Source organism: Oryctolagus cuniculus, chromosome 9 (genome assembly GCF_051225735.1).
Source record: "Oryctolagus cuniculus isolate XC-2025 breed Fujian yellow rabbit chromosome 9, ASM5122573v1, whole genome shotgun sequence".
Classification (NCBI taxonomy): domain Eukaryota; kingdom Metazoa; phylum Chordata; class Mammalia; order Lagomorpha; family Leporidae; genus Oryctolagus; species Oryctolagus cuniculus.
In genome coordinates, this window is record NC_142875.1 from 112,556,775 (window position 1) to 112,578,056 (window position 21,282).

General features: G+C 36.4%; 1 protein-coding gene across 24 annotated transcripts in view; it reads left to right on the forward strand.

Annotated features, from left to right (window-relative positions):
• ATF7IP (activating transcription factor 7 interacting protein) overlaps positions 1-21,282 on the forward strand; it is a 135,936-nt gene that overhangs the window by 103,410 nt on the left and 11,244 nt on the right. For all 24 annotated transcript variants that reach the window (XM_070049417.2, XM_089304623.1, XM_089304624.1 and 21 more), the window contains 4 exons: positions 1,792-1,856; positions 13,005-13,083; positions 15,474-15,629; positions 18,255-18,437. In XM_070049417.2, the coding sequence (XP_069905518.2) occupies positions 1,792-1,856; positions 13,005-13,083; positions 15,474-15,629; positions 18,255-18,437 (483 nt within the window). The remainder of the gene's footprint in view (positions 1-1,791; positions 1,857-13,004; positions 13,084-15,473; positions 15,630-18,254; positions 18,438-21,282) is intronic.

Genomic DNA, 21,282 nt, shown 5'->3' on the forward strand with positions numbered 1-21,282 from the left:
AAGATCCTTCTCTCTGTGTCTTCTTCTCTCTCTGTGTAACTCTATCTTTCCAGTAAATAAAATGAATCTTAAAATGCAGTACTTACATATATATATATATATATACATGTGTGTATATATATATATATATATATATATAAAGTACTTAATAGTACTTATATTAAATGTTTGCATAGTTCAGACAATGTTTCTTAGCATTATATGCCTCCAGGTTGTTAGACACTCTTTCATGATGCAACACTAATGCCTACTTTTAATTGAGGTTAGTAGACAAGATTTTTGGAGGATACTTCATTTCGATCTAATTTCTTTTTCTTATAATTCTAAAAGTAACTTTCACAATGTAATGATTTATGATGGACATCGTTTTATGTGACTTGCGGTATTGTTTTATTTCATGGTTATCTCATGAGATCTACTCCTAAATATAAAACTTTACTGAAATATTAAGATCTTTATTTCATGTCCCTTGAATGCTTACCTTCATTTGAAAATGAATTTAGTTATTAACAGTAATTGTGAATGACAAGTTTTGTATGTTGTTTTCATAATGTTATTTAGATTGAAGCCTATAAAAATATACATTCTTTGATTATGCATAATTTAAGGAGAACCATAAATGACATTAATGTAGGCATTTGTTCAGTCAGCCCAAAACCTGAGCTGAAACCAAACCAGAAGATTTGGGTGAATATGAAAATTGAGGGGCCGGTGCTGTGGCGCAGTAGTTTAATCCTCTAGCTGTGGCGCCAGCATCCCATATGGGTGCCGGTTCTAGTCCTGGCTGCTCCTCATCCAATCCAGCTCTCTGCTGTGGCTTGGGAAAGAAGTAGAAGATGGCCCAAGTGCTTGGGCCCCTGCACCAGCCTGGGAGACCAGGAAGAAGCACCTGGCTCCTAGCTTCAGATGGGCACAGCTCTGGCTGTTGTAGCCATCTGGGGGAGTGAACCAATGGAAGGAAGACCTTTCTCTCTTGTCTCTCCCTCTCACTGTCTGTAACTCTACCTGTCAAATAAATAAGTAAAATCTTTTAAAAAAGAGAAGAAAATTGAAGCCAAACTTAAATACATCTCTACTTATGTAATAAATTATATAATTTAAAACTTCATGAAGGGGCTGGCGCTGTGGTGTAGCTGGTAAAGCCAATGCCTACAGTGCTGGCATTCCATATGGGTGCTGGTTCAAGTCCCAGCTGCTCCGTTTCTGATCCAGCTTTCTGCTATGGCTTGGGAAAGCAGTAGAAGGTGCCGCAAGTCCTTGGGCCCCTGCACCCATGTTGTAGACCCAGAAGAAGCTCCAGGCGCCTGGCTTTGGATTGGTGCAACTCTGGCCATTACGGCCACCTGAGGAGTGTACCAGCAGATGGAAGACTGCTCTCTTTCTCTTCCTCTGCCACTCTGTAACTCTGCCTTTCAAATAAATAAAATAAATCTTTTTTAAAAATTTTATAAATAAAAAACTTTATGAATCTTATATAGGTATTAGTCACTTGAAAAGGTATGCTAGATGACTGACTACGTGTCATTTGTATGTATTTTTTTGATAGTGATAATTCAGGATAACGTCATAGATTTCAAGTCAGTATTTTCTGTTTATCATAAAATAAATCTCCTAGAGCTGCTTGGAAGCTTAGAGCTCAAATTTATACCTAATTTCATTCATTCATGTCTGTCTTGTTCTGAAATCTTGCTGATAACAGAAATATACCTCTATAAAGCAATCTTGTTGCATGTAAAGCAAAATTTTTAATTTGTAGAAGTTTATAAAATGACTTTTTTTTTAACTTCTCAGAAAACCAGACAAACAAAACAATAGAAGCTTCTGTTAATAAGAAGGCAGCTGATAGCACATCACAGGTAAGATTTTCCCTTCTACTTCAAAGTAAAATTTTAAGTACAACTCACAAGAAAATGGATTTCCCTCAATATCCCTTGATACAATGAAAATTATTATAAGTCTGTTTCTTACAGCTGTCCCTTTTTTTGTACTTCTTTGTAATGTTTGACAACAGCTCAGTTGTTTTGCTTTAGCAGTTCTCTTAGATACTAGTTTCATGTATTAACTGATTTGATTATTTGCTTAAAGGTGCAGACATTTGCCTTCATACACTGCAGTGTTTCATATGCCTCAAGAAAACACTTATAATTTCTTCCAGGCCCATCTTTTTGAGAGGTCTTACTGGCTTACTCTAACCTTATACCTGCCATCTGCTCCTCCCACCATCACCATTTCATCTCCCTCAATGTTATTTGGAAATATCTTGGGGAAGCAAGTCTTTGTCTTTCTGATAGCTTATTAGCACTTCGCCAGTTTTGGTAATTTTTCATGTTAAAATCTTAATTACCCAGTAATGTAGTTACTACTACTTTCCTCTGTTAAGTCTTCTTCCTAGTTCTTCTGCACCACTTTTTGGTTTAATTGATTCATAGCAAAGTAATTAGGTGGTTGATAGTTGTATTCTCTTCCCTTTTAAACAGTGTAAGAAAACTCATATTATTCCTAGAAAAAACAAACAGTCTTGAGCATGTCATGCTAAGATAAGTGATAGGAATTCATAAAACAAGGGAATAATGATCTTAGTAATCATAGTTATGACTTTTTTCCTTTAAAAATGAAAGGTTTTTGACCCAAGCTAGATACCCTGATTTGATGGTTTGTATTGTAGACCAAAAAAGCTAATAAGAATTTTTATTTCTTACAAACTTAAGCTGTTTTTGTGTAATATTAAAAGTCAGAATTGTATAAAACTATATAAAATACTTACTCTAGAAGACAGGTGATACAGAAATGTTTGCATATTCCGTGACTTCTAAATGACACTTATTAGGAAATCTGTCTGTACTTTATAAAGGAAACCTCATAAAACTAAAGAAAGAATTTATAAACATCTTTAAGTAAATTTTTTTAGTTGGTTTGATAACCTGAGTAATATTTTCAAGACAGGAAACTGGACAGTCTAATGCTAGCTCCCTATTCTATAAATTGTGGTTCTTCAAAAGGTGTACTAATATGCTAACTACTGGCCGCACTGAGATGTTAAATTACAAATTCAGTTCGTCAGCTGCAGTCACTGTGTTTTCAAGGGTCAATAGCTGTCTGTTGCTGGTGACTCCAGTACAGGACAACATAAATATAAATATTTGCAGTGCACTGTCTAAAGTTCTTTGCTGAAATATAGTGTATGTAATATCATAAACCTTTAAGTGAAATTAAAACTGCTACAGTCTTTAAGTTCAAGATGAATAAATAAGACAATGCAAAGCACAATTATACCTAACTTCTTACTGTAGTTTAGAAAGTTGTACGTATTTACATTTCACAGATTTTTAAGATCAAAAATATTTTACTTGACATTCTATACAAGAGAAATATTTGAAGAAACAACTTGTATCAGTCCAAGAAATGTTTGAAAATCCAAAAGATATGTGAGACTGGAATTAATTTTATCAGCTAGCAAAGAGATTGTAGAACCAAATATTAAGTTCACAGTAGATACTTTAGTGGACCAGTAGTACAGGGAACCTTTTTTTCCTGCCACAGGCCACTTGGGTATTTACAACATTACTCACAGGCCACATGTAATTATCAACATAAAAATTACCTGTTATAGATTTATCGACAAATTCTACCTGTGATTGCCTTGACAGGGCCAGGCCAAATCATTTTATAAACCAATAGTTTCCTGATTGCTGGACTAGGTTATGTAAAACATACACAGGCACTTGATTGAATAACTAACCTACTTAAAGCAGTGCTGTGTTATAAATAGCAAAATTGTAGCTTTAAATGAATGCCAGTTAAGGATATGAATAATAAACATAACAGAAGAGTTTCATTATATCTTAAGAAACCATTGTTTCTTAAGAAACCGTAATGTGTATGGTGGTACTTCAAAAAGGAAAAAATGGAGTTAAAAAGGTTTATTTTGGTATGTAAATTTTTTCATGCCTAATACAGGTCTCCAAAAAAGTACAAAGTTCATGGAAACTGCATATGAAAAATGCAGAGTTTCAGTTTTTTTTTGCACCAGAGTAAATTTATAATTCCACTTTTCCCACAAACTTTTTGAAGTCCCTCATAATTTGCTTGCAGTCAGAAGAAAATTTAAAAATACAGTTTTTGTCATTGTTCATTAATGTAACACTGTTGGTTTTTTGAAGATATATTAAGTGATTTTTGTTGGCTTTTTACCCTCTATACTAATTAGTACCAGGAAGAAACTAGATGAGACAGGTAACTGATTTTCTGAAGTGCCAATTTTTAAGTACACTTGGCTAATTTCTTTTTTTTCTATGCCTCGTCTGCTTAGATGAACTTCTTAAGACTACTGCAGATGAAAAGGAACACGGATGGATATAGTGTGGAAATAGTTATTGTTCAGCCATTGGTAATCAGTCAAATAACAGTTATCCCTATTACCCATAGGGGTTTTCATTCCAGGACCCTCAGTTTGTACCAAAATGTTATGCTCAAATCACTTGCCTAAAATGGTGTAGTATTTGCATTATAACCTACTCACATCCTCTACCACACTTTTCATTCTAAATTACTTAAAATACTTAATATAGTGTAAATATTATGTAAGTACTTGTAATGTTTAGGAATAATGAGAAGAAAAAATTTTGTACATGTTTATTACAGGGCAATTTTTTTTCAGATATTTGATCTGTGATTATTTAGATCTGCAAATTGAGAACTCATGGATATAGAGGACTGATTCTTCTTTTTATGTCATTTCGTCCTTAAGTGGAGATTTTTCTAATGTTCCCCAACAATTATTAATATATTTTATTCTGAATTATATGTCAGTTATACATGATTTTATGTATCTTATATAGTGAAAATAAGTTTTTTCAAATTACCAGTATATGTCACAAAACAGTATAGAATTCATTTTTATGTTGCCATCTGCAATAATACTGTCATTTTTAAGAAATCAAGATCATTGTCCAGGCATAGTAGCAGGTTATACTCATGGTAACGGTTTATCCGAGCAAAAGGTGTAGAGCAAAATCAACAGGAAAAAGACTTGCATTGAGGGCTAGCGCCTGAGACATTGGTATGCCATATTGGCACTGGTTTATGTCCTGGCTGCTCCACGTTTGATCCAGCTCCCTGCTAATGTGCCCAGGAAAGCAGCAAAGGATGGCTCAGGTCCTTTGGCTACTGCTCCCATGTGGAAGACCCAGATGAAACTCAGGGTTTGGCCCAGCCCTGGCCATTGCTGCCATTTTGAGGAGTAAACCAGCAGATTAAAGACCTCTGTCTTTCCCTTTTTCTCTAACTCTGCCTTTCAAATAAATTAAATACATCTTAAAAAAAAAAAAAAAAAAGATTGGCATTAAGTAGAGTTCAAAGCAGTCAGGAACAGGCTTCCAAATGTTCTTTTGTCTGGGCTCCTATAGGGTTTACTTTATCCTTGGCTTATTAACTTAGTAATTTAGTAAAGACCTGTGCAGGAACTCTTTGCCCAGAGAAGTGTGATGAGTCGTAGAATCTGAGGTTTTATTGAGGGCTAGTCACATAGCCATACTTTTCTATGTAACCGATCAATGGCATTGGAAACTCTCAAGATTCCAGTAGTGAAGACCCAAGTGTACATCATCAATCATATTTATGCAGAGCAGTTCTAATGAGCCAGTATGGCACAATCCACTACCCAGCATATACATAAAAACATTATTAATAATTAATATGACTTCCAGCTGCCACTTTCCTGATAACTGATGATGGCTCCATTATGATTTAAGTTCTCTTAAGGAGATGTGAAAGGAGTGAGCTCCTGGGTATTTTATGTTAAATTGACCTTGGCTGGTGTGCTCTACTCTTGCCTTTCAAGTAAGTTCTTATTTGTTGAATTTCAAAAACTACAAAGCCACTATCTCTTAAAAATTTCTTGGTGTTTAGTTAGTGAGATGACATTTTTAGAATTTCACAAGGTCAGCTAACTTTGTTTTGTGTTTTTTTAATTTTTTTAAACTTTTATTTAATAAATATAAATTTCCAAAGTACAACTTTTGGATTCCAGTGGCTCCCCGCCCCCATAACCTCCTTCCCACCCACAACCCTTCCATTTCCCGCTTCCTCTCCCATCCCATTCACATCAAGGTTCATTTTCAATTATCTTTATATACAGAAGATCAATTTAGTATATACTAAGTAAAGATTTCAACAGTTTGCACCCAAACAGAAACACAAAGTGTTTGAGTACTAGTTATACCGTTAATTCGCATAGTACAACACATTAAGGACAGAGATCCTACATGGGGAGAAAGTACACAGAGACTCCTGTTGTTGATTTAACAATTGACACTCCTGTTTATGGCGTCAGTAATCACCCTAGGCTCTTGTCATGAGTTGCCAAGGCTATGGAAGCCTTTTGAGTTCGCCGACTTTGATCTTATTTAGACAAGGTCGTAGTCAAAGTGGAAGTTCTCTCCTCCCTTCAGAGAAAGGTACCTCTTTCTTTGATGACCTGTTCTTTCCACTGGGATCTCACTCACAGAGAGATCTTTCATTTAGGTTTTGTTTGTTTGTTTTTTTGCCAGAGTGTCTTGGCTTTCCATGCCTAAAATACTCTCATGGGCTTTTTAGCCAGATCTGAATGCCTTAAGGGTTGATTCTGAGGCCAGAGTGCTATTTAGGACATCTGCCATTCTATGAGTCTGCTGTGTATCCCGCTTCCCATGTTGGATCGTTCTCTCCTTTTTAATTCTATCAGTTAGTATTAGCAGACACTAGTCTTGTTTATGTGATCCCTTTGACTCTTAATCCTATCATTATGATCAGTTGTGAACTGAAACTGATCACTTGGACTAGTGAGATGGCATTGGTACATGCCACCTTGATGGGTTTGAGTTGGAATCTCCTGGCACATTTCTTAACTCTACTGTTTGGGGCAAGTCTGATTGAGCATGTCCCAAATTGTGTATCTCCTCCCTCTCTTATTCCTGCTCTTATATTTACAGGGATCACTTTTCAGTTAAATTTAAACACCTAAGAATAATTGTGTGTTAATTAAAGAGTTCAACCAATGGTCTTCAGTAGAACCAAAAAAAAAAAAAAAATGCTAAAAGGGATAAAAGTATTAAGTTGTTCCTCGACAGTCAGGACAAGGGCTTATCAAGTCATTGTTTCTCATAGTGTCCATTTCACTTCAGCAGGTTTTCTTTTTGATGCTACTTTGCCAAACTCTTCTATGAGTTCCAGTAGTCTCTTAGTACAGTTCTTTGGATCCCCTAAATAAACAATCATATCATCTGCAAAGAGGGATAGTTTGACTTCTTCCTTCCTAATTTGTGTCCATTTAATTTCTTTTTCTTGCCTAAATGCTCTAAAACTTACAGAACTATACTGAATAACAGTGGTGAGAGTGGGCATCCCTGTCTGGTACCAGATCTCAGTGGAAATGCTTCCAGCTTTTCCCCATTCAATAGGATGCTGGCGGTGGGTTTTTTCATAAACTGCTTTGATTATATTGAGGAATGTTCCTTCTGTACCCAATTTGCTTAGAGTTTTCATCATGAAAGGGTGTTGTATTTTATCAAATGCTTTCTCTGCATCTATTGAGATAATCATATGGTTTTTCTTCTGCAGTTTGTTAATACGGTGTATCACATTGGTTGATTTGCCAACATTGAACCATCCCTGCATACCAGGGATAAATCCCTCTTGGTCTGGGTAGATGATCTTTCTGATGTGTTGTTGCATTCTATTGGGCTTAGGGATTAAGGTGATGCTGGCTTCATAGAAAGAAATTTGGGAGGATTCCCTCTTTTTCGATGGTTGTGAATAGTTTGAGAAGAATTGGAATTAATTCTTCTTTAAATGTCTGGTAGAATTCAGCAGTGAATCCATCTGGTCCTGGGCTTTTCTTTGTTGGGAGGGACTTTATTACTGATTCAGTTTCTGTCTCAGTTACGGATCTGTTTAGGATTTCTATGTCTTCATGGTTCAATTTATGTAGGTTGCATGTGTCCAGGAATCTATCCATTTCCTGTAGATTTCCCTGTTTGCTGGCATACAACTCTTTGTAGTAATTTCTGATGACTCTTTTTATTTCTGTGGTGTCTGTTATTACATTCCCTTTTTCATCTCTGATGTTATTGACTTGGGTCTTTTCTTTTTTTGGTTAGTTGGGCCAATGATGTTTTGATTTTGTTTATTGTTTTCAAAAAACCAGCTCTTCATTTGGCTGATCTTTTGTAATGTTTTTTGGATTCAATTCTGTTTATTTTTTTCTCTAATTTTAATTATTTCTCTTCTACTAGTTTTGGGTCTGGTTTGCTGCAGTTTTTCTAGATCTTCTAGCTAAAGGATGGCTGGCACAAGGTCACAACAGAGAGGAGGGTGTGGGTTTTTATCCTTTTTAAAGTTATTTGAGAGGCATAGAGAGAGAGACAGACACAAATACACAAAAAGGAGCTAGTATCCACTGGTTCACTCCCCTAGTGGCTAAAACTGCTTGGAATGGGCAAGGCTAGTAGTTGAGAGCTAAATCCATGTTTCCTACATGAGTGGCAGGGACCCATCTACTTGAGCTGCACCTGCTGCTTCACGGGGTGCACTTCAGCAGGAAACTGGAGTAAAGGAGTGGAGATGGGACTTGAACCTAGCTACTCTGATAATGGGATACAGGCAATTGAGTAGCATCTTAACAGCTAGATCAAATGCCTGCCCCTAGCTATTTTTTTAGTGAAATAAATTTTCACTGTTAAAAAAACAATTTAATATGACTAATTTTATAATTTCAAATCAAAGGCTTTGGTAATATATGTAAATACAGATAAAAACATGATGTCTCTGGGTAAATTTTCTCAATGTTTTGTCAGGAAAAATTGTAAAGGTACATATATGTATATGAGAATACTTCAAAAAGCTTGTAGAAAATGGAATTAAAAGATAAGTTGAATTTGGTGTTTCAGAAAAATTTGAAATACTTGCATAGTATTTTCACAATAAACATCTTTTGTAAATATTTTGAAGGCCCCTTGTATACATGGATTTTAAAAGTTTCTGTACTGGGCTGGCACTGTGGCACAGTAGGCTAAATTTCTGCCTGTGGTGTTGACATCCCGTATGGGTGCCATTTGTGTCCCAGCTGCTCCTCTTCTGATCCAGCTCTCTGCTATGCCCTGGGAAAGCAGTGGAGGATGGCCCCATGTGCTTGGGCCCATGCACCCCCATGGGAGACCTGGAAGAAGATCCTGGCTCCTGGCTTCAGATCAGGTCAACTCCAGCTGTTGTGGCCATCTGGGGAGTGAACTAGTAGTTGGAAGACCTTTCTCTCTGTCTGTCTCTCTCTCTCTGTAACTCTGTCCTTCTAGTAAATAAATCTTTAAAAAAAAAAAAAAAGTTTTGCCAAAGTATAAATTTAATTCCACTTTTCCTTTAGGTACCTTTTTTTTTGTGTGTGTGTGTGTGGTTAAGTTTGTCAATCTCAGCTTAGAAGCATAGAAAGAATAAGTTCTATAGTGAGACAGCCTAGCTCCTGTTATTTAATAGAGGGTGCTCTTTGGCAGGTTATTTAACTCTTTAGATTTTTCACTATAAAAGCACTGAATGCTGCTGCTTACCTCATAGAGTTACAGTAGACATTATATATGTAAAGCTTTTAGCACAAAATCTGATAGGAATAGTGTAACTGTCATAGGTATCTTATAAATGCTGTTACTTACTGAAATAATTACCAATTTTATTTCTTAAAATCTATGCTGGAACTATAGGTTGTGATAATAGATGAATTGCATGTCAAGCTCTGGTCAATAAAAATGAAGGCACAGTGCTTCAGATAATTGATTATAGATTTTATCCTATATAGTCATTTAATACAAGTTTTCCTAACTGAAGTGCTTTAGTTGCATTCCATGTGTTTTTACATGTTTCATTTCCATATCACTTCAGTCCCTTATCATTTCTTTTTGGATCCTGGGTTGTTAGTATGTTGTTTAATTTCTTAATATTTGGAAATACCTTTTATTACTGATTTCTCACTTAATGCTGTTGTGTTTAGAAAATGTTCTCAGTGTGGCTTCATTATTTTTAAGTTTTCTTCACTTTTTAGGCTTTTTTTTTTATAAGGAATATGGTTTTCCATAATATATAACCTTGTTATATAATCTTGATATACTGTCTCTTTTATCCTTACAAAGTTCCATCTTTGCCTCTTGTCTGATATTAAAATAGTCACAGCAGCATTTTTATGCCTGTTCTTTACATGTTGTCCCTGTTTTTCAGCCTTTTACTGCTTGTTTTTATCTGTTTTTAAAGTAAACCTCTAGGGGAAAAATAGTTATTTCTTAATCTCTTGGTGTATTATGCCATCTTACAATCTATTTCTTTTAATTATTTTTTTGATAGGCAGAGTTAGATAGTGAGAGAGAGAGAGAGAGAGAGAGACAGAAAGAAAGGTCTTTCTTTCCATTGGTTCACCCCCCCAAGTGGCTGCTACGGCCGGCACGTTGTGGCTGGCACTGTGCTGATTCGAAGCCAGGAGCCAGGTGCTTCCTCCTGGTCTCCCATGCGTGTGTAGGGCCCAAGCACTACACTCCTGGGCCAGCACTGAGAGCTGGACTGGAAGAGGAATAACCGGGACTAGAACCCAGGGTGCCGGCACCGCAAGCATAGGATTAGCCTAGCGAGCTGCAATGCCAGCCACAATCTATATTTTGATAGGCTGCTTTGTTTATTTACAAATGTATCTGTACCTTCAAATCATAGCAGTATACTTAGTTTTAAAATTGAATTATTTAGGTAATTATAGGAACCTTGAAATTTTATGTTTACATCTACCCCCTTATTCTTGGTTTCCTTGCATGCTACATTCCTGTTTGTATATATATTGTGGTCTTATTTTCACATGTTTTATATACGTGTTGTGAATCTGTGAATATACTGTTTATATTTTGCCTTATAGAATTTCAAAGACATTAGGAACTGTAAAGATATGTAGTATTTAATATTTATCCTCATGCTTGGGTTTTCTGGTTAACTTCTTGTCTTTCCAGAAATCAGTTATTTCCTTTGAAACTGAAGAATTTCCTTAAAGCTCTTTTTAGTATATTATACAGAACTGCTAGCAATTAATTTTCTTAGTTTTTTATATTTTTTTATAAATGCACTTTTGTGTCTCTTGCTACTTTTTCTCATGGAGAGCTTCATTGAATATAGAGTTCATAGTTTAAAGGAAGTTTTGCTGAACTGATTCTTTTTTTAAGATTTAGTAATTTATTTGAAAGAGAGCAAGCGAGAAGGCAGGCATAGAGATCATCTATCCATTGATTCACTCCCCAAAATGGCCACAGTGGCTAGAGCAGGGCCAGGCCAAAGCCAGGAGGCAGGAATGCCATCTGGGTCTTTCACATGGATGCAGGGACTCAAGGACTTGGGCCATTTTCCACTGCTTTCCAAGGCACGTTAGCAGGGAGCTGGATCAAAAGTGAAGCAGCCAGGACTTGAACTGGCACCTATATGGGATGCCAGTAGTGCAGGCCAGAGGCATTACCCCCCATGCCATAATGCTGGCCCCTGAACTGGTTCTTATTATTGAAAAGGTCTCAGGTTCTTTTTATATTTCTTTATTTCTTTGTGTTTTTCTTCCTGTTCTTTGGACTGGAAAATTTATATTGTTTATAAGTCAGTTTCACTGAGTTTTTTTCTGTCCTCTGTAATGTGCTTGAACTTACCTAATTTTTATCATATTCATTCTTTTCAGCCCTACTATTTCTATTTTTGTTTGTAAGTTTCTGCCTTTTTGGGGGGGAGTTTCTGTTTATATGCTCAACAGTAGTCTTAATTTTTTGATTACTTTTAGTGAGTATATTCTTTTACATTCTTTGAGGATTCTTTGGAATTTAGTTTTGTATTTAATAGGTTTGTGCTGTTGGGTTTGTGAAGTCATTTTCTGTGAAGTTATTATCAAAGATTTGTAAAATTTAGAATTATAAAATCAAGCACTTATATTTAATTTTGCAAAATGAGTTTTATAAATCAAACTAATCACTTGGAGTCAATCCATGTATAATGTATCAAAGTTAAATTATGATTATGATTTATGAAACATTTTTAGTACCCTCCATGTATGGTGTTAAGCTTTGTATGTGCTTGGATTAATCCTCCCGATAGCCTTAATATACAGTTTGGAAATTTAGAAAATTACTTTTTTTTTTAAGATTTATTTATTTATTTGAAAGAGTTACACAGAGAGAGGAGAGGCAGAGAGAGAAAGAGAAAGGTCTTCCATCCGATGGTTCACTCCCAAATTGGCCACAACGGCCGGAACTGCGCCGATCCAAAGCTGGAAGCTAGGAGCTTCTTCCAGGTCTCTCACCTGGGTGCAGGGGCCCAAGTACTTCGGCCATCTTCTACTGCTTTCCCGGGACATAACAGAGAGCTAGATGGGAAGTGGAGCATCCGAGTCTCAAACTGGCACCTATATGGGATGCCGGCACTTCAGGCCTGGATGTTAACCTGCTGCGCCACAGCACCAGCCCCGAGAAAATTACCTAACATAAGTTAAGCTAGTAAGTTGAACTGTAAGATGTGCTCAATCTTTCTGACTTCAGAGTCCTGACTTTTTAGATCCATGTTGTCCTGCCCTTTTTTGTTTTTGTGTGATTTTGAAAGATTTCTTTTTGTAAACTAACTCTATCTAGCTTTTAAGATTGTTCTGTTTTGCCACATTAATACTGATACTTTAGAGTGTGACTGGCCAGTGGTTTAAATGACAAAATGTGTCTATGTTCAATTGTTTAACAACTTTATGTGTCTAGTCACTTTATGTAATCTTAATTTTTTAAAATTCTAGACTTTGTTTTCAGGATTATATTTTGATAATAGAAGTTTAAGCAATGAGTGTTTTGTGGTATTTATTTGACAAACTTTGTTTCTTTAGGTAAAGCAATTTAGGGGTTCAGATTGAACTAGGGTTGTTTACTTTCTCACTGCATTTTTCCTTTAAATCTGCCAGAATTTTCTTTGCAAAATACAGATGTTTTGTTTTTCAGAGTGGAAAAGTGACTGGTAGTGATTCAGGTGGTGTCATTGACCTCACAATGGATGATGAAGAGAATGGAGCTTCACAAGGTACTTCAGTAGTAATCATATGAAGGAATGCTTTGATACCAAGTTTTCCTTTTAACACGGTACAATATTCATTGAAGACAGATCTCTGTAGCATTATTCTTGGTGTATTTGTACAACAATGAGAGTTTTTCAAATTGGAATTTAAAAATGGAAACCAAATCTTGATGATGTATGTACTTGGACATTGAAAGGTGTAGAGGAAAAAAGCAGTGAAGAGAATATTTACTTTATGAAACAACTTCGGGTTTTATACCTATCTTATTTGATCCTTGTGTAATACTTATTTTAGAATTGAGCAAATGTACTAGCCTAAGAGATGACAAGTCAGTTAGTACAGGACTCGGTGATCAAATCTTGGTCCTCTGATTCTGCATTAAGTGTTCTTTCTCTCTTTCCATGTATGTTTTAATATAGATACTTACAAGTGTGTATATATTTAATTTTGGTTACTTGCATTAATTCTTTTATTGTTAATCTAAATGAAAATGGGTGTTTCTAAAAAGCATTCACAACCAGAGTCTTCAGTTTTCTTCTGTTTTACAAATATTTAGAAACTTAATTCAATAGATATTAAACATTTTCTCAGTTATTCTCTACAGTAATAATTGATAAACTTGGGAAATGTTGAGTTAAAGTGACTTGTTTTTAAATTAATTCAGACTTTTTGAACCTTTTCTGTGCAACTCCATAGTGTAAATCTCTGAGAATGATTCAAAATATAAAATATTTCTCAAATTTACTTGTACACACTAACTTTATTCATGGATTTTTTTTTTTTTTTTTTTTTTTTGACAGGCAGAGTGGATAGAGAGAGAGACAGATCTTCCTTTTGCCGTTGGTTCACCCTCCAGTGGCCGCCACGGCTGGCGCGCTGCAGCCAGCGCACCGCGCTGATCCGAAGGCAGGAGCCAGGTGCTTCTCCTGGTCTCCCATGGGGTGCAGGGCCCAAGCACTTGGGCCATCCTCCACTGCACTCCCTGGCCACAGCAGAGAGCTGGCCTGGAAGAGGGGCAACCAGGAAAGAATCCGGCGCCCCGACGGGGACTAGAACCCGGTGTGCCGGCGCCGCTAGGTGGAGGATTAGCCTATTGAGCCGCGGCGCCGGCCATGGGTGTATCTTTAAGACTATTGTGATAATATGAAAAGTCTGGTAACATCAGGTGGTTTTTAATATTTTAAAAATATAACATTTTTAGAAAAAAATTTAAAAGTTTTATTTAGGGAATAACTTTATGTCTTAGGAAAATAAAACTAAATACTCATATAGTCGGCTATGAGACAGTAAAATTAATTTTGTTGTGTAAAGTTGGGAGATTTCTGTCATCCTTCATCAGTTTGAGCATACACTGGTATTATTTGAAAGTTTTAAATATGTATGTTGCTTTTACTACTTTTCTTATAGGCAGGTTTGATTGTAATGGATCCCTAGAGGACAAAAGTAAATATAGATTATATTTGAGAGGATGAAGGTAGTAGTGCTGGTTCTGGATTAGAAAGTAAAGTAAGCAAACTTTGTTTTCAGTGTTCTTGCCATTTTCCTTTCAAGTGTCTGCCTTTCTAGAGTTTCTCCATTGCCCTGCCTTTGGGGGAGTATTGAAATTATCCCTTTTTAAAATACATTGTTTCTCTTTCTCTCTCTCTCTAACTCTGACTTTCAATTAAATAAATTTCAAAATAAAATCAAACACATTGTTTTCCAGTAGCACAGAATTAAAGTATTAGTTGGCAAACCATTAAATTCTGTTTACATTTTTTTGTGGAATTCCATATTACAGAAATTGATAGGGATCATTTTAGATAGAAGAGCTTTTGACTTAACATCATTCATATTACATACTGTCTACTGATTTGCTATTTTTAAGGGTTTTGTCAGAAAAGCAAACATCTATTTCATAGACTGTGGAAGACTTCTGAGACTAGCTTTCTGTGTATATTTTATTCATAAGCTTGATGTTACCAAACAAGAACCTAAATAACAGAATAATTGAAATCCAAGATGTCAGAGAAAACTGCGTTAATTTATAGGTATTTGTTTAGGAGAATTTCCTTGATACAGATCTATAGATATGTACATACATATTTTGTGCAAGCAATGAAGTTATTTTAGTTAACATATTGTAATGAATCTAGAAGATTCTTTTATAAAAATAAAGCATAAAACTGAATTCCTATAATGTCAATTAAAATCTTTGATAGAAGCAACAATAAATTAGTTAAGCTCTTGATTTGATTTTGAGATGATACACATAATTAAAATAAAAAGAAATTGTTCTTTTAGGGGTAAATGTGGCATCAAGTGGTAGCAAAAGTAAAATTAATTCATAAAGGAAAGGTCTATACTTTCTAATTTTTTTCTTTCATTAATCATAATATTCACTTTGAATTGACAGATCCCAAAAAGCTAAATCATACTCCTGTATCAACCATGGGTTCTGCTCAGCCTCTATCTCGACCATTGCAACCCATCCAACCAGCACCACCTCTTCAGCCATCTGGGGTACCAACAAGTGGACCATCTCAAACAACAATACACTTGCTACCTACAGGTAAATTTCCTAAATCATTGACCCAAAGATTTAGTTTCACCTGCAGAGAACTGTGACAGTGGAATGGAGTGGAAAGATTAGACAAAAAGTTAAAAATAATTGTTAATTCTGATGACAATACATGTCCTTTGAATGCAGGGCAACTTTTTTTTTGCTGACAGTTTTTGAGTGGCAGCACTGGTAGAGAATGATTATAAAGAAGACTGTAAACAGAAATTAATGTAGTTCTCTGCAAGGGATGTGTATAATAATTTGTCCTGAGTATATAATGAAGAAGATATAATTGACTGATCAAGGATTTTAAAATGATTCTTATCTTGAACTAGTTTCAGCTGTCCTAACACACCATCAGAAAGGATGAGCTAATATTGCTACATTGCAAGAAGCTGTAAGTCATATTTTCAAGGTGTATCCTGTACCTTCTAAGCTGTTTAGAAATCAAAGAAGACATGATTCTCTCTAAATAGTCAGTTATTACTAAGTAAAGCATTAGGGGCTGTGTTATGTGTGTGTCTTTTCATTCATGTAAAGTTATAATGACAGTCACCTAATTTAGATATTTTAGATGGAAATGTCATTATGCAAACCCATGGGCATCATTGATAATGGAATGGGAATAAAGAGATGAGGTGAGTGAGTGCTCCTCCTAGATTCTCTTTGCTTTTCCTAGGGCTCACATGGAAAATTTAGGGTTATGCAAAGATGGCTCATGATAAGAGCCTCGGGTGATTACTGACATCATAAATAAGAATGTCAATTGTTAAATTAACAACAGGAGTCACTGTGCAATTACTCCCCATGTAGGATCTCTGTTCTTAATGTGTTGTACTATGAGAATTAACAGTAAAACTAGTCTTAAAACAGTACTTTATATTTTGTGTGTCTGTGTGGGTGCATTCTGTTGAAATCTTTATTTGGTGTATACTAAATTGATCTTTTGTATATAAAGATAATTAAAAATGAATCTTAATGAAGAATGGGATGGGAGAGGGAGAAGGAGATGGGATGGTTTGCGGGTGGGAGGGAGGTTATGGGGGGAAAAACCAGTGTAATCCAAAAGTTGTACTTTCGAAATTTATATTAAATAAAAGTTTTCTAAAAAAAAAGGATTATGCAAAAATGGAGAAGTCTTTAGTGAAAAAACTATTCTAATACATTCAGTAGTTTCCTCCTACTTTACTTAATTATAGAACTCACTTTTCCCACATAAAAATAGATTTATTTTTATAATACTGTTAACTTATGTGGTTATTGGTAAAATGTGATTCTAACTGAGAATCATTAACAAGGACATATTAACTTAAAAATCATTATCATTGTAGTTTCATGTTAGTGAATGTTTGGGACTCACTTTGTGATGAGTGTCTAGTAATTCTCATGATCCTGTATGTTTCAGAGAGCATATGTCAAGGGAAATGCCAAAGTAGAGCATAAAGGATTCTATTTCAGTGGCTGTTTTACCATTTTAAATAAAAAGTTGGCTCACTTGAAAAAGTACATGAATTATAATAACCAGTCAGTTCCCTCTTTTTTTTTTAACATTTATTTTATTTATTTGAAAGGCAGTGTTACCTAGAGAGAGGGAGGGAAAGAGAGAGAGGGATCTTTTGTTTGCTGGTTCACTCCTAAATGACCACAATGGCCAGGCCTGGGCCAGGCAGAAGCCAGGAGCTTCTTCTGGATCTCCCATATGAGTGCAGAGGCTCATGGACTCAAGCTATCTTCTGCTGCTTTTGAAGTCCTCCTGTTGGTTCAGCATTGTGGTACTATGGGTTAAGCTGATACCTTTGATGGTGGCATCTATCCCTTATAAGCATTGGTTTGAGTCTCAGCTGTTGTGCTTCCAATCCAGCATCCTGCTATTGTGCCTGGGAAAGCAGTTGAGGATGGAGAACAGCCCGACTTCTTGGGTCCCACCACCTACATGGGAGACACCAGATGGAGTTTCAGGCTCGTGGCTTTGACCTGGCCATTGCTGCCATCTGGGGAGTGAACCAGTGGATGGAAGATCTTTCTCTCTGGCATGCTGCCTTTCAAATAAATAAATTTTTTTCTTTCTAAAGATTTATTTATTTGAAAGTCAGAGTGCCAGAGAGAGAAAGAGAATCTTCCATCTGCTGATTCACATCCCGGATGGGTGCAATGGCCAGGGTTGGGCCAGATTGAAGCCATGAGCCAGAAGCTTCATCCAGGTCTTCCACTTGGGTGGCTGGGGCCTAGACACTTAGGTCATCCTCTACTGCTTTTCCCAGGCTATTTACTGGTGTCCCTGTAGTATGCCCATGTCACAGGTAGTGGCTTTTCCTGCTACACCACAATGCCAGCACCTAAATAAATAAATCTTCAAAAAAGAAATTAAAATTTCTCCTGTAGTATTGTGCTCTCAAGTACAAGCCTTTTAAAAAATCTTTTGATGGGGTTGTAGTGTTCTTCTGAAGCTTGGATTTTAATACTGTTAATTTTGGTTGATCCTCTGGTTCTTACCTTGCAAGGTTACAAAAGGAAAGTTAACTCTGCTTACCTCTTTATTATAGTTAGATTTATGCAAACATAACTACCATTTAACACTGTTTGCTTAGCCTAGAATTTACTACATTCTTAATATCTTGTTCTGCCTTCTATTAGCTCCAACCACAGTGAATGTAACACATCGTCCAGCTACTCAGGTGACCACAAGACTCCCTGTACCAAGAGCTCCTGGAAACCAACAAGTGGTTTATACAACTCTTCCAGCACCACCAGCTCAGGCGCCCCTGCGAGGAACTGTTATGCAGGCTCCTGCTGTTAGGCAGGTCAATCCCCAAAATAGTAAGTGACACTCCTTTTTGGGGGGCAAATGGCCCCAAAGTATATATATACCTGTTTAACTTTTAGTTGGAATTGTTTATATTGATACTAGATTTTGCAAGAAGTACTTGTAATTTCATGAAAGCTGTTAAAATTTAAGAGAGCTGTTGTACAACCTGGTTATTACATAGTTAACAGGAATGTAATGTTTCCTTGAAAACGACTGATAGAGTAGGTAGAAAATGACTTATGTGAGGTAACACATATGTTATTTAACGTGATTTACACATTCCACAATGTATATTTATTTCAAAACATAATGTATAGTAAGTATATGCTTTTTATCAGAAATCAGTTTTAAAAAGAAATGACAATAGAATAACCAAAGAAAACTGAACATTCATGCTAAATGAGTTTGACTCTGTGTTGTTTTCATTTTATTTATGACCTGTACTATCACATTACCTTTTTTAAAATTTTTTTTAAGATTTATTTATTTATTTGAAAGTTAGACTTACAGTGAGAGGAGGTATATTGAGAGAGAACAAGTGATCTTCCATCTGCTGGTTCACTCCCCAAATGGCCACAGCAATTGCAGCTGGGCCAGCCCAAAGCCAGGAGCTAGGAGCTTCTTGCCACATAGGTGGCAGGGGCCCACAAACTTGGGCCATCCTCCACTGCTTTCCCAGGCGCCTTAGCAGAGAGCTAGGTTGGAATTGGAGTAACCAGGACTAAAACAAGCACCCACATGGGATGCCAGCACTACAGGCAGAGGCTTAACCTGTTGCGCTACAGCGCCAGCCCTCCATTACCTTTTTTTGATGTTCTGTACTTTAATGTGTTTAGATGATACCCTACCTGATTAAAGTGAGAATGATCAATTTTGACTTAGCCCAGGGAGTAGATATCATAAAAAAGGATAGCCTCTATTGAGAGAGCATCTTAAAGTATAGAAGATGACTGAAAAGAAGGGAAAATATTAATGGAAACTTCTAGTTTTCTACATATATATTAGTTATTAGTTGTAATAGTTACAAATTACATATGTAGCTATTATATTAACATGGTATAGATATGTTGGTAGTAGAATATAAGTGTATCATGTATACTGGAGTTTATATAAAAGGTATATTTAACTCTTAAAGAAAAATAATAAAATGAACCACCTATGAACTCTCCTCTACCAGGTTAAGAAATAGAACTTTATCAGTATCCTGCAAGTGCTGCCATATGCCTTTCCCTTTACATCAGAGGTGACTACCATCCTTACTTTTCTGTTAGTCATTCTGTTTTTGTTTTGACACCAGTGTAGGTATCCCTGATGTTATGTATTTTATACATATATATGCACAAAGAGAGAGAGAGACAATAACTTAGTTTTGAAAATTAAATATCAAGAATGCATCACTGTTTTAAAAAACACTGCAGTAATGCCACTATTAGATGACAGCTTCTGGGGCTGGTGCTGTGGCATAGCAGGTAAAGCCTCTGCCTGTAGTGTTGGCATCCTATTGTGGGTGCTGGTTCAAGTCCCAGCTGCTCCCCTTCTGATCCAGCTCTCTGCTGTGGCCACGGAAAGAGCAGATGACCCAAGTCCTTGGGCCTTTGCACCCACATGGGAGACCCGGAAGAAGCTTCTGGTTTGGGATCATCCCAACTCGTCATTGTGGCCACTTGTGGAGTGAACCAACACATGGAAGACCTCTTTCTCCCTACCTCTACCTATGTAACTCTGCCTTTCAAATAAATAAATAAATAAATCTTAATGGTAGAGTTAGAAACATACCAGGGGACTCCAATTTAATCCCATCAAGGTGGCATGTACCAATGCCATCTCACTAGTCCAAGTGATCAATTTCAGTTCACAGTTGATCATAATGAAAGGACTAAGAGTCAAAGGGAGCACATAAACAAGTCTAGTACCTGCTAATACTAACCTATAGAATAAATAAAGGGGAGAGTGATCCAACATGGGAAGCAAGATACTCAGCAGACTCATAGAATGACGGATGTCCTAAACAGCACTCTGGCCTCAGAATCAGCCCTAAAGGCATTCGGATCTGGCTGAAAAGCCCATGAGAGTATTTCAGGCATGGAAAGCCAAGACACTCTGGCAAAAGATCTCTGTGAGTGAGATCCCAGTGGAAAGAACAGGTCTTCAAAGAAGGAGGTACCTTTCTCTGAAGGGAGGAGAGAACCTCCACTTTGACTATGACCTTGTCTAAACAAGGTAAGAGTCGGAGAACTCAAGGGGCTTCCATAGCCTTGGAAACTCATGACTGGTGCATAGGGAGATTACTGATGCCATAAACAGGAGTGTCAATTTGTAAAGTCAACAACAGGAGTCACTGTGCACTTACTCCTCATGTAGGATCTCTGTCCTTAATGTGCTGTACATTGAGACTTAATGCTATAACGAGTACTCAAACAGTACATTTCACTTTGTGTTTCTATGGGGGTGCAAACTGTTGAAATCTTTACTTAATGTATACTAAACTGATCTTCTGTAAAAGAAAAAAAAAAAGAAATTATCAATTCCCAACTTGACTCTCACTGGGATTAAACATGACAGTAGGTCTGATCTGATTTCATCATCATTTAAAAAATCATCTATTATCTTTCACTTTATGTTTCTGTGTGGGAGCAAACTGTTGAAATCTTTACTTAATGTATGCTAAACTGATCTTCTGTATATAAAGAGAATCGAAAATGAATCCTCATGTGAATGGAAGGGGAGAGGGAGTGGGAAAGGGGAGGGTTGCGGGTGGGAGGGACGTTATGGGGGGGAAGCCATTGTAATCCATAAGCCGTACTTTGGAAATTTATATTCATTAAATAAAAGTTAAAAAAATAAAAATTAAAATTA